At 36.9% G+C, this 12,868-nt stretch overlaps 1 protein-coding gene across 1 annotated transcript in view; it reads left to right on the top strand.

The window, feature by feature from the left end:
- Window positions 1–12,868, top strand: part of LOC150095766 (putative E3 ubiquitin-protein ligase UBR7) — a 105,865-nt gene that overhangs the window by 48,665 nt on the left and 44,332 nt on the right. The window contains exon 6 of the mRNA XM_090410237.1: window positions 4,944–5,049. Within this exon, the coding sequence (XP_090266363.1) occupies window positions 4,944–5,049 (106 nt within the window). The remainder of the gene's footprint in view (window positions 1–4,943; window positions 5,050–12,868) is intronic.

The following is a 12,868-nucleotide window of genomic DNA, read 5'->3' as shown; positions in this document are numbered from 1 at the left end:
ACTACTTCTTCCCTTTTAGAATATTCTGAGACCAGAGGCATAAGTAAGTGTTATTGTCTGATTTCACATTTTGAAATTTGCTGACATTACTTTAAGTTGCTTGCCATTCAAGAAATTTAGTGTTGCATGCTGCAGCTTTCTTCCTTCCCTTGATTCCTAATGCCTGAACAGATCATCTTATTATTTAGAAGGATCTCATCTCCTTTTGTGTCATCATGTTATGCATTAAATTTCTTTTGCTTGATTCACTTTTCTTCCTGTCTTATATTGATGGTTCCTATCTTTTAGTTCTTTTGAGTTTATTCCAAAGGTGATTTATCATTGCTGACAAAAACTGCTGGATCTTGGCTATCATTTTGATTAATTTTTATTAACCATTAGAAAAACGAAATGATTTGTTTGTGTTAGCATTTATTGGGATAGCCCGCTAAAGGGCTACACGGTCGGTTGTGTTTTCAGGGAGCTCCCGAAAGCTAAGTATAATTTTGAGTGAAAATTAGAATATAGGTTAAAGTCATAACGTAATATTGTCTAATTTTGGTAGCTTGTTGTGTCTGTGTGATTTTGGTGTGAATTCCGTTATTTAATTTAGTATTTAACAATACGTTTCATAGATTTGAATATGGTGCCAATGCGACGTAAGATAATGGCGTCCAAAAATACGTCATTGTTCAAAAACTATAATGTGAGAGAATTTGTCCAATGTGTGTGGGATGTATGCATTCCCGAATGAGGCTGGAGTTTGGATTGAAAGTGATAGTGGTGGGAGAATGTGCAGAAAGTCTAAGCAAAGTGAGGACTAGAAGTGTGTGTCAGGTTGTGAGACAGTTATGGTTGAAGAAAGCCAGAATGTGAGTGAAAATAGTGGCTTGATAGGGAATTGCGATGTACAAGATGGCAATGAGAGCGGTCAGAGAAAGAGTGAAAGCAACTATACAGAGAGAGAAAATGGTTTGAATGATAAAAAAAATGAGGAATTATTTGTAGGAAGTGAGATCGCTAGGTTACGCGCAGTGATACAAAATGCGCAGCGGCAATTAGAGCACCTGCAAAACTCTTTCTAGAGTGATTCGGCTAATGTAAATAAACAGTGTAAGAATGGGAGAGTTTCTAAAATGAAGGAAAGAGTGTTGTATGGTGACTCGTTATTAAGAGGAGTGATAGATGGGAGTTTAACTAAATCGTACTTACTGGGTGCAAAATTTAAGAATGTAAGTGAGAGTATTAGAGTGCAAAAACAGAGGGTGAAAGAATTAATAGTTGTGGTGGGTACGAATGAATTGAAAGGTGATAAATTTTTTATGAGAGAGGACTTGAAAGTATTGTTAAAGGTAGCGAAAGAAAAGAGTGACAGAGTTAGAATGGTGAGTCTGTTGCTGCGGTATGACAGAGAGGAGTTTAGAAGGAGGGCCATAATCGCAAATGACATTATGTGCAGGTTATGCAGACAGTGTGGTGTGGAATTCGTGGACGTGTGGAATGAGTTTGATGGGCGAAAGGACTTATACAAGATGGATGGCCTGCATTTGAATAGACTTGGGAGACTGGAAAAAGTGTTGCTGAATGAAGTGAAAATGAATGTGCAGAACCAGGGAAACTAGAACTACCAAGGAGGGGGGGGGGGTGGATGTGCGGACATCAGTGAGACAGTTGAGCGTAAGAATGTATATAATGTACCCGAGCCAGCACTAAGGACAAAAAATCAGAATGGAATAGTTAGAATAACGCATCAAGATAGGGGTGGGACAAAGGGATCTCAGCATTTCATGTATACTAATGTCAGGAGTATTAGGAACAAGAAGGAAGAATTTTTGGTCTTGATTGGCTCTTCCTGGCCACAGGTTATTGGCATTAGTGAAACACAGCTGATGGAAGATGATATAGTTAGTGGGATAGAATGTGTAGGTTATAGTGTGTTTAGGAGGGACAGAGAGAATAAAATGGGGGGAAAGGGTGTTATTGACGATAGCTGATGAACTGCAGTCAAGGAGAATTGAAGTTGTATCGCAGGATAGTGAAAGGAGCTCATTTGAGGATATTTGGTGTGAGATTGAGACTGGCAGAATAAAATATACAGTTGGGTGCTGCTATAGACCAGGTGATCGAATAGATGGTGGAGATAGTATGCATAAACAAATTGATGAAATGAGTGGAAGCAGGGTAATTATTATGGGGGATTTCAACAATGGTAACATTGATTGGAAGGAGGAGAGGACACATGTGAGGAAGGAAATGGATTTTATTCAATTATTAAGAGATAACTATCTGAGACAGCATGTAATTGAAAATACTAGGGGTGTGAGAGTGCTTGACCTCGTAATAGCATCTCAGAACTTGACTGTAATGAATATGATCATGTTGCCACCTATTGGTGAGAGTGATCATAAGGTCTTGACCTGGGAGGTGGCTAAAGGCGTGGAATTTTCTATTAAGACAGGGTATATGTGGAATTACCATGCTGGCAAGTATGACAAGCTTAGGGGATTGCTTGGATCAGTGCCATGGCATGTACAACTGCAAGGGCTGGGAAGTGGTCAAGTGGTCGATAGAGCATGGGAAGTGGTCAAGGAGCATTTACAGGAGATTATGGCTGATTGTATACCTAGGGTCCGAATAGTAAAACAAGTAGGGGTTAAATGGATGAATAACACCATTAAGCTTGAGCTGCAAAAAAAGAAACAATTGTGGAGGGAATTTAAAGTAAGGGGTGACCTGCAGGCACACGAATGGTATAAAGTGCAGACCAGAAGGGTAATGAGTGTGGATAAAAAAAGCAAAGGTGGATTTTGAAAGGAAACTAGCTATGCAAGCAAAAGAGAATCCCAAACAGTTCTTTCAATATGCTGCAAACAAGAAAAAAACTGTACACAGCAAAATGATTTTAAGGAATGACGACGGTAAGGAGGTCACTGAATCAGTCGATATAGTGGAGTTACTGAGCACGCACTTTGCAAAAGTATATCATCCAGGTGGTGACATTGAAGAAATGAAGGAATAATTAGTTTATACGGGAATTGTGATGAATGAAGTGGAGGTGAATAGTCTATTACAGAACTTTAATGTGAATACATCTGTGGGATTGGATGGTATACCGGCACGGGTCTTGCGTGAAGCGGCTAAGGAATTATCAGTGCCTTTGACCATGTTGTTTAATCTGAATCTCGGATCTGGTTTAGTCCCGAAGGTGTGGAAAGAGGGGGAAAATAGTTTCACTGCATAAAGGTGGATCGAAGACTACGGTTGCAAATTACCGACCGATCAGCATATCAGGAGTCGTTGTCAAGGTTTTGGAGAAAGTAGTCAAGGGAAAAATACAGGAATGGATTGATGAAAATGAGATACTGTACAGGGGACAGCATGGCTTTGTGAAGGGTAGATCATGCCTCAGTAACTTGCTCAAGTTTTATATGACGGCTGAACTGGATAAGGGTAATGGGTTTACAGTGATACTGCTGGACCTGGCAAAGGCGTTTGACAGGATACCACATGGAATTCTAATCCATAAACTACAACATATGAGAATGGATATAGGGTTGGTGAGATGGATAGGTGGGTGGTTGATGGAGAGATATCAAAGAGTAGTTTATTCAAGGTAGAGTCCAAAAGATCGCCTGTGACTAGTGGTGTGCCGCAGGGTTCTGTTCTTGGACCACTGCTGTTTAATTTGTTTATTAACAATATAGGGAAGGATCTAAGAGGAACAGTTCATTTGTTCGCTGATGATGCAAAGTTGGGTTGGGCAATAGTGAATGCAGAAGATGTCAAAATCTTGCAGAACGATTTGGATAGATTGGAGTTCTGGGCTAAGGAGAATGGATGTCAATTTAATGTGACAAAATGTAAGGTTATGCATTTTGGGGTGAAAAGATTAGCAGCAGTATACCACATTGGTGGAACTGTACTCCAGGAGATTGATGAGGCCAGGGACTTGGGAGTGTTGGTGGATAGGGAGATGAAGTTTAGGGGGGCACATTGCAAAAGTAGCTAAATCAGCTCATCAACTCACTTGGTTGTTGAAAAATACCTTGACGAGCAGAGACAAGCAAGTTATTGTACCTCTGTACCGAGCCTTGATAAGACCTCATCTCGACTACTGTGCCCAGATTTGGTCACCTCGGTTCCTTCTTGATGGGGAGGAGGTGGAGAGGATCCAGAGGCGAGCGACTAAGATGATAGCAGGTCTATGGAATGAACCATATGAGAACAGGTTGAAGATTTGTGGGTTGCAGAAACTAGTTGATAGGCGGAAAAGAGGCGATATGATTGAGACATTCAAATTGCTAAAGGGATTCTCTAGGATTAATTCAGAGGATATTTTTGAGATCAGGACTGGTGGTGGGAGAATTAGGGGACATCTATGGAAGCTGGGCAAGAGTGGTGTTAGAGCTGGGTTCTTTACTTTTAGAGTGGTAAATGAGTGGAATAAGCTGCCAGAGTCTGTTGTGGGTGCTATGACCATAAATGAGTTCAAGGCAATGTATGATAGATACTGTGAGAATGTCATATAGTTGTGTGGACATGATGTTTAGGGCCTCCCTCGATGAGTCTAAGGACTCCCTGGAGTCACCCGAAATAATAATAATAATTTTCCACCAGACATGTTGTCACTGTTTTTATTATTATTATTATTTTTTTAGTCCCATTGTGAAAGCTTGTTTTTTATAAATTGTGCTAATTGCATTTCTTCATTCCTGTAAGTAGTTTTTAATCAGTTTTTTAGCAACCACAAAGACAGTTTTGATTATCATCATGCCTCTGTTGATCAGGCATAAAATTAAATGAAATAACAGATTCAGTTGTTTGGAAGCTAGGTATTATGTTGGTGCAATATGAAATTCTTAATGCAATAATTGATTTATCCATTTACAATATACATATATTAATTTCACTTTTTTTCATTGAATTAATTAGATATATTCATATTTTACAAACCCTGTCTTTAGCATTTAGGTGGTGATATTCCAGAAGATAAGAACTATAGTGAAATGATCTGTCATAAATGCATGGAATTGCATTCATTTCTATATTTGTTTTACCATTATCTCTCAGGTATGATTTTGAAATATATAACTATTAAATAATTAATTTTTTAGTGAAACAAGATTAAAAATTCAAATCAATATAATGTATAGTTAAGAAACTTTCTGGGTGTGTATATTGTTTGTGAAGGCATATATTGTCATCTCTACTCCAGCAAAGTTGTAGGGATAGTTGTAGTGGATAGTTTACTATAGTGGATTTCTTTTATTATAGCATTCTGCCTAAGAGTTTGGTCAGGACTTGCGACCAGTCCTGACCAAGTGGCTAGTAGTTTATTATATACCCTGAGGATTTAGTGTTTGTTTTGAACAGCTTCCCCTTCTACTATATCACATGTTTTTAGCTCAATAACCTTAAAGATGATTTTTATCATGTTCTTATGAATTCTCATCTATTTATATGATAAAAATCTAATGACAATAATCTTCATTTTGTCTAAATCCATCTTATAACATGCAACTTACAGAGACAAAAAAAAATACTAGTGGTGGTGGTGGTGGACAATAGATGGCATTGATGTTGATGATGGTAATGGCAGTTCAGCATGATTGGAGGGTTAAGTTGTTATATTGTTTTTGCTTAGCTGTTTCAGTTAGTAAAAAAAAACTGTCCGCTACACCATTGTTTTTATCATCTCTGTAAAGTTTAATTAATTAATTTTAAATTAATTTAATTAATTAATAAACACTCTCCATGTGTTTATTAATTACACAAGAGTTCAATTCCAATTGGTGTAATGACTTTTAACTATTTCTTTTAGAATCTGGAAAATCACTGACTCAAGACCAAATAAATATATATATATATACATTTAATGAAACTAAAAACTGTGTATATTGTAAATAAAATAAAAGTAATAACTATAAAACTAATTGGATCCAAGGCCTTCTAAAATAAAAATATACTTTAGAGATCTCCTTTATCTTAGAGAATAAATTCATTCTATCGGTCTGAACATTTTGTTTTCCACAGTGAATTTCTACAAACAAATGTTAATTAGAGTCAGTTCTTTATTAGGCCTTTATTTTCAAAATATAAAACTTCTTATTAACTTCCCTGGGACTATGCAGTGTTTCCTTATTTAGCATAAATTGTCACATTCATCCTCACTGTTTCATTGGAGTATAAATATTCTTACCTTAGGCAGTTTTATTACAAGACACACAAATCATAAATTCATTACCAGGGAAAAATAGTTTCCTTTACTACCTTAGAAACACTGTATCAAAGTAAAACTCTTCATTAAAGCCACTTGATAGTTTCATATTCCTCTAATTACATCACTTGTTCCAATAAATCAATATCACTGGCATCTTTGAGACAGAAGGAGAAACTTTTCATTTAGCATTTCTTCAAACATTGAAATAAAACATCTGCTTAATCTCCTTTTATTTGCTATTTTCACTTGTTAACAGCCTTATCAATCCAGTCAAAGGATTTACCTTGTTATGATTCGCTTTTTAGAATCCACTCATAATATATATTCAAACTGTCAAATTTACTTAAATACTTCCTAAAATAAAATTCTCTGATTTGCATTCTTAAACTTCCATTCTCTCCTTACTTGTTTTCCTTATTCCCCAGATACCAAACGCTCTGTCAGTCACCGATAAAACTCCTCGTAGGGCTTGCATACTCCATGTAAATGGCAAACGAGAAGTTATATGTAATGGCTGACACGTCTCGTCAGCATAAATCACAAACCACAACAAATATCTCAACACTTAACGATTTTATATTACAATGAAGAAGATTAAAATTTATTACAAACTCTCAGAATCTGGTAAGAACATCAATTTCAAATGGTTTACATTTCATTTTAAATAATAATATCAGTACGGGCACATTGCAAGTGCTGATCATACATGTTATGAAACCAAAACTAATGATATATTAGAATAGAGAAACAATTGTGGTCAGCTGTGTACAGAAAGTCATTTTTTTTTTAATATGAATTCCACGCATGGAAAGCTGAAAATCTATAGTACATCATAGGTGGGCTGAAAATTAGATAACACAGAAACTCTGCCCAAGAAACCAAACATGGACTAGCTTTTTACAAGCTGCTTCAGTCCTTAAGCAGGATGGTGATAGTGGGCTAACACTGGGCATCAAAAATTGCCTGCTACCTTAAGACTCACGGACATCTATGTCAACATTCACCACTTTTATGTATATGTCTTCCTGTCTGTTATGAAATGAATAGTAACTGGATGATGTTTTTGTGACATAATATTTAATAAAATGTGAAAGGTTTTTGTTTAGTTTAGTGAAGGGTTTAGTATTTTCAGGGTGGATAGAGAGGATAGAATGAAGGCAAGGGTACTGCTGATAAAGCAGATGAATTACAGCCAAAAAGAATAGGAGACAGACAGACATACAGATTGGCGGCAGTTCTTTTGAGGCAGTCTCGTGTGAGATTGAGCCCAATAAGACAAAATATATGGTTGGTTGTTGCTATAGGCCAGGGGTAACTAAGACAGGGATGATGGGAAGATGATAGCCAGGGATGAGGAGAGTGATCATGTGGTCTAGGTAGGGAAGTTACAAAACATGGCGAAACATTCTCTGAAGAAGGGATATATATGGAACTACAAGGCAGGGAATTATAACAAGCTTAGGAGAAAGTTGGAACCTGTGCCATGGCATACAAACCTGCAAGGGAAGGATGTTAGTAGTGCATGGGAGATATTTAAGGGCATCTGGAGGAAGCAGTATCAAATTGTATACCTAAGGTCAGGAGGGTTAATGAGGTAGGAGTTAGATGGAAGAATAATATCATTAAGCAGTAGCTATAAAGAAAGGAAGTGTGTGGAGGGTATATAATAAGAAAAGTGACCAGCATGGTAAGGAAGGCAAAAAAAAAAAAAAGATATATGAGAAGAAGCTAGCCAAGCAAGCCAAAGGAAACCCCAATCTGAATTACTTTGCTCAAGTCTGGTCACCTAGGTTTCTTGGGGATGAGGAAGTAATGGAGAGGAGCCTGAGGCAAGTGACCAAGGTGGTGAGTGGTCTGTGGAATGATCCCAATAATGATAGATTGATGGTTTGTGGATTGCAGAAGTTGGTTGATAGGCAAAAAGAGGGATATGATAGCAACATATAAATTACTTAGGGTTTTATAGGATTGAAGATCATCCTTGGAAGTAAGAAAGAAGAGCATAGTTAGTATGGATGTGTAAGGACTGGAGTTTTCACTTGGAAAGTGATAAAATGAATGGAATGAATTGGCAGAGTTAGTTGAGTGCTGCTTTAGGAGAGGTGTGATTGCTTTAGGAGAGGTGTGATAGTATTGTGTTGGATAGTTTGGTTCTCCCACAATGAGTTCAGACTCCATGGAAGTGTCCATACACTAATAATAAAATAGAATAGACTTGTAATATTAATAACAAACATCATCAGAGCACTGATAACTCTTGGATCTGTTAGATAAAAATTCAAAGAGCATGCAATATGCATTATAATGGATACAACTGAAATAGATAATGTCAGCAAACATTATCTGTTCCATTTGAGGATAGGCATTATCTTACAGATATGGGAAGTCATATCTTCGAGAGTTATTCTTATGAAAGATTTGATCAATGAGGGGGAAAAGTTTATAAGGCTCCTTAAACAATCTCTGAAATTTGAAAGAACTGCAATGAAGCAACATAATTTGTTCCATTCAATAACATGTTTTGTAGGTAAGCTGAGCCATATTTCTCATGTTTCATGAACTCTTCCCTTATTTCTGCAGTAAATGCAACCACTTCATTTGTTCAAAGTTATACCACCTTTGCCACGAGTTGCCCTAGTCCTGAAAGATACTTCAAGCGCAAACTTTGTTTGCTTACACTTGGATCAAGGATTAAACCAAGTATATAATTTCTTGGTATCTTTAATTTATAATATAACCAAGTGAAAAACTTTCAATTATTACAATACTCTGGATTAGAGATAGATAGTTGTATCTGGATAGATAGATATCTATGTATCTGGATTTTTTTTTTTTTTATAGCTTTCCTTTAACTATTATTGCTATTATTGTTATTATTACTACTACTACTACTACTACTACTAATAATAATATGTATCTGGATATTTTTTATTTTATTTTTTTATTTAACTTATTAAAATAAACATTACACGATAGGTAACAAGGACTATTTACATATTATATATTATAAGTTTTTAAGTATATATATTTCAGAGAAAGAAAACATTTTTCCTTTCGGGTGTACAATACAGAATGCAACAAATGAATTAAAAATTTACAGTTCAGTTGCAGTCTGAGTTATCTTTCAGATGAAGCACATTGTCGTCGTCAATCCAGAAGAGGGTACCAGTCGGATTCCACGCCTCTATGAATTTCGCGACAGTTCTTGTTTCTTTGAAGTGCTCAAGTTCCAATATCAGCCTGCTTTTTAGTTTCCGACGGAGGATATACATGAGGGTTTGTGCAGTTTCAGTGATGGATGGGTGCTGGTTACTTGTCTGTTTTAGGTAGAAGCTGTAGATGACGGCCTTAGCGCAGATGAAGAGGAAATTGCATGTTCTGTGTCTGTTTTCTTCTGTGTGGACTAAATTCCAGTAGTCTTCTTGGCTGTGTGCGTAGTTACAGGTGCTCGAGGCAGTATTCAGGGCATAGGTGATTATCATTTTGTTTGTGGGACAGGTCAGATATGTGTGTTCCAAGGTACCTGAAACGTCACAGAATAGACACAGATCTGTTTCTCTTAGCTGAAATTTGTAGAGCTTAGAAGGAGTTGGCAAGATGTTGTGCCATAGTCTCCACTGTATATCGGAATCTGGTTTGGCACATTTTGATTTATATGGCAGATCCCACTGAAAACTGTGTGGTATATGCAGCCTTGTAGATGAAAGTGTTAAGGCTGAGTATAAGAAGGGCGAGGATGGGGACACTGACATGAGATTTTCTTGTAGTTGGAGGGAAGAATTGGAAGTGAGGTTTCAGATTGTACAAGATGAAATATTGGCCCCAAGCAGTTTCTAGAAGGAATACGGATTTCCTGAGGTGTAGCGATATCTGGATAGGCTTTTATAATGGAGGCTTGCAGCTGTTGATATTGCTTTTCAGTTTTTGGGTTCTTCATTGGTAGGCTTGTGAATGCTTTCCACTTTAGGGTGTGGGTTAGGAGGTCTCCTATGACTCTTATTCCTGCCCAGTTCCATGTAGGGAAAAGAAAAGGCTGGCCCGTTGTGAGACTTGTGATGTTTCTGTTCGCAAATAGTGGTTCTGTAAGTACAGCTGATTCTGTTGATCCTGTGAGTGTGTGATGAAGTCCTGTGTTTTTCCATTGCTGTAGAGCGTCTTTGTAAAAAAAGAGGTAGCTTAGGAGGAGATGGTGCAGGACTGGCCATTCGGAGGATTGTGGAAAGTGTAAGTCCTCTGGTGGATGATTTCGTGATGTAATCGAAGGTGGTCACATAAGTGTGATTGCATTGAAGTGTTTTTAGGAGGAGGATTATCCTGAAAGATCTAATCTTGTTTTCAAGGGAAATCAGGCCTTGACCTCCCTTGCATCTGGATAGATAGATAGACAGGAAAATATGACTTCTCCATTACTTCCACCTTAGCATTACCACCTCTGGGTCTGGCTCCCACTGATGAGACTTCAATAAAGGTCAAAACCGGTCTGGGCAGTGACCCTTACCTTAATGCATAGCATTATACATGTCTGCAAGGAGATGTGCTTTGCATTATGGGATACTAAGGCAAGTGATGAGAAGTCATGAGTTGCTCCAGTCCTGAAAGATACTTCAGGTGCAAACTTTGTTTGCTTACACTTGGATAATGGATTAAACCAAGTATATAATTTCTTGGTATCTTTAATTCATCTGTTCAAGCTACACAAACAAGAAATTCTACGAATGCCATGAAGAGACGGATGGATATTTTTTCCCACAGGTAAAAAGGATGTGTATTTTTTGAACTTCTTTAGATGTAACATTTTCAGTTTTTTTTTTGCCATGAGAAAGGTATCCCCAGTCTATATATGCTTAAAAATAAAATCACCCATTGTTTCTCATACATGTTAATGACATTCATTGTTCTAATGTAATCAGAACTGTTATGGATGAACTGCAGGTACTAACTCCTAAAATAAGAAGATACTTATGCACAATTTGCATTGTTTCTTCATCACTGGAAGTGTGTCTCAGAGTTCTTTCACAGGTTATTTAAAGAGCCTCACAAAATGTTTCTTAATTCATGGAATTTTAATTGGAATAATTCTGTGCCTCTCAACCATATGTAAGGCAGTTATATAAAACAGGAACCTTTAAATTACAGGTATAAGCTCAAAGAGAACTGTAGATATTTTTCTTAAGATGACCACAATGGAATCAAAATTTGAAGGCCTAACTAGGCTAAATTTTGTAAGTCTAAAATGATAGTGGTAGTGATGTTTAGGGTTCATCCCTGTGTGTGTGTGTGGGGGGGGGTAAACGTGAGTGAAGTCTGATTGATTTGCATCCTCCAGATTCTCTGCCTTCATGTTTGTGGTCCTGGTAATATACTTGGACTTATCCTCTAGTAAATGGACATAAATTATCAGACTGGATTAGACTTTTCAAAACACTATGTTAAATATTCTGCAGCTTGTGTGTGAGAAAATTTTTAAAAAAATGTAGAAGTGAATCAACATAGGTTTGAATCAAGATGCATCTTCTACAGGCTTCTCTGTCATGTTAGGCTTCACTAGGTGGTAGATGAATTTTATTGGCTAGTGTAATTGCCACTATAGGGATTTAACATGGCCAAAACGAAACTTTTCCTGTTCTCTTGGCATGTGATATGAGTTTTTAGAGCCAAGTTGACATTGTGAAAAAGCCAAACATTCAAGGATGCAGCTTTAAAATGGCTATGAGACTGGCCATTAATATATATCGAATTGAACCTAATAGTAATGCTTTAGGCATTTCTGGAATTGCCTAGATAGTGCTGCTATCCTGTGAGGTATGCTTGGAGGGGGGAATCTGAGTATTGCTATGGGATGGGGGGGATACCTCTAGGGCAAAGATTTGCAGAGAATCTGGAGGAAATTTTCTATCTTGGACTTAATGAAGAAAGTCATATTCTATATCCCTCCTAATTATATCTTACATTAACAACAGCAATAATGAAAAGTCAATCAAAGAGAAATAGTGTACAGAACATCTAAAACATTTGAGATATGCATCACAGATGTATGTGGTCATAATTCCAGATTTCATCTATCTTCATTTCATCTCCATTTAGACAAACCATACCTTCTTTTGCAACATAAATCAAACTTGTAGCTTTTTCAATCATTGCTCAATATCACTTTTCCATTTATGCATTCTTTGATCCTTTTGTTCTTACAGATGACATTTATGCTTGTTTCTTCTAGTGTCTATTGTCAGAGAGCAACCAGTTTAGAATATCCTCTTTTTTATCTTCTTTGGTTAGAAATATCCTTGTGTCATCCTATTATATTTGTTTATTGTCTCTTGCTCTCCTAATGCCATTATTTATCCTGTTTTTTAATGTTCATTTCTTCAATCTAACTTCTAATAGCAACATCATTTTCTCTGGAGGTATTATTGTGAACAATTCCAGCTGACCTTCCTTTTTCCAGCTGCACTGATGGTAGAGATAATGATGCTTGTCATTATCTGCTGCCACCAATGATCTTGCACAAATTGTCTATATGCATACTAGTACTTCAAGGTTCTCTCAGTGAGAAAAGGCTATAGGCTTTTACTCACTCATCAATAAATTAATTCATAGTTTTGATGATGACCGTACACTTATTCTTTAATCTAAAGTTTAATCAACTAATGCCTTAAACACAGACCTTTA

The sequence above is a fragment of the Typopeltis vanoorti genome, chromosome 20 (genome assembly GCF_054136105.1).
Source record: "Typopeltis vanoorti isolate ZY-2024b chromosome 20, IOZ_Tvanoo_1.0, whole genome shotgun sequence".
Classification (NCBI taxonomy): Eukaryota; Metazoa; Arthropoda; class Arachnida; order Uropygi; family Thelyphonidae; genus Typopeltis; species Typopeltis vanoorti.
Note: the sequence above shows the minus strand (reverse complement) of the source record. Positions and strands in the feature narration are given on the sequence as shown.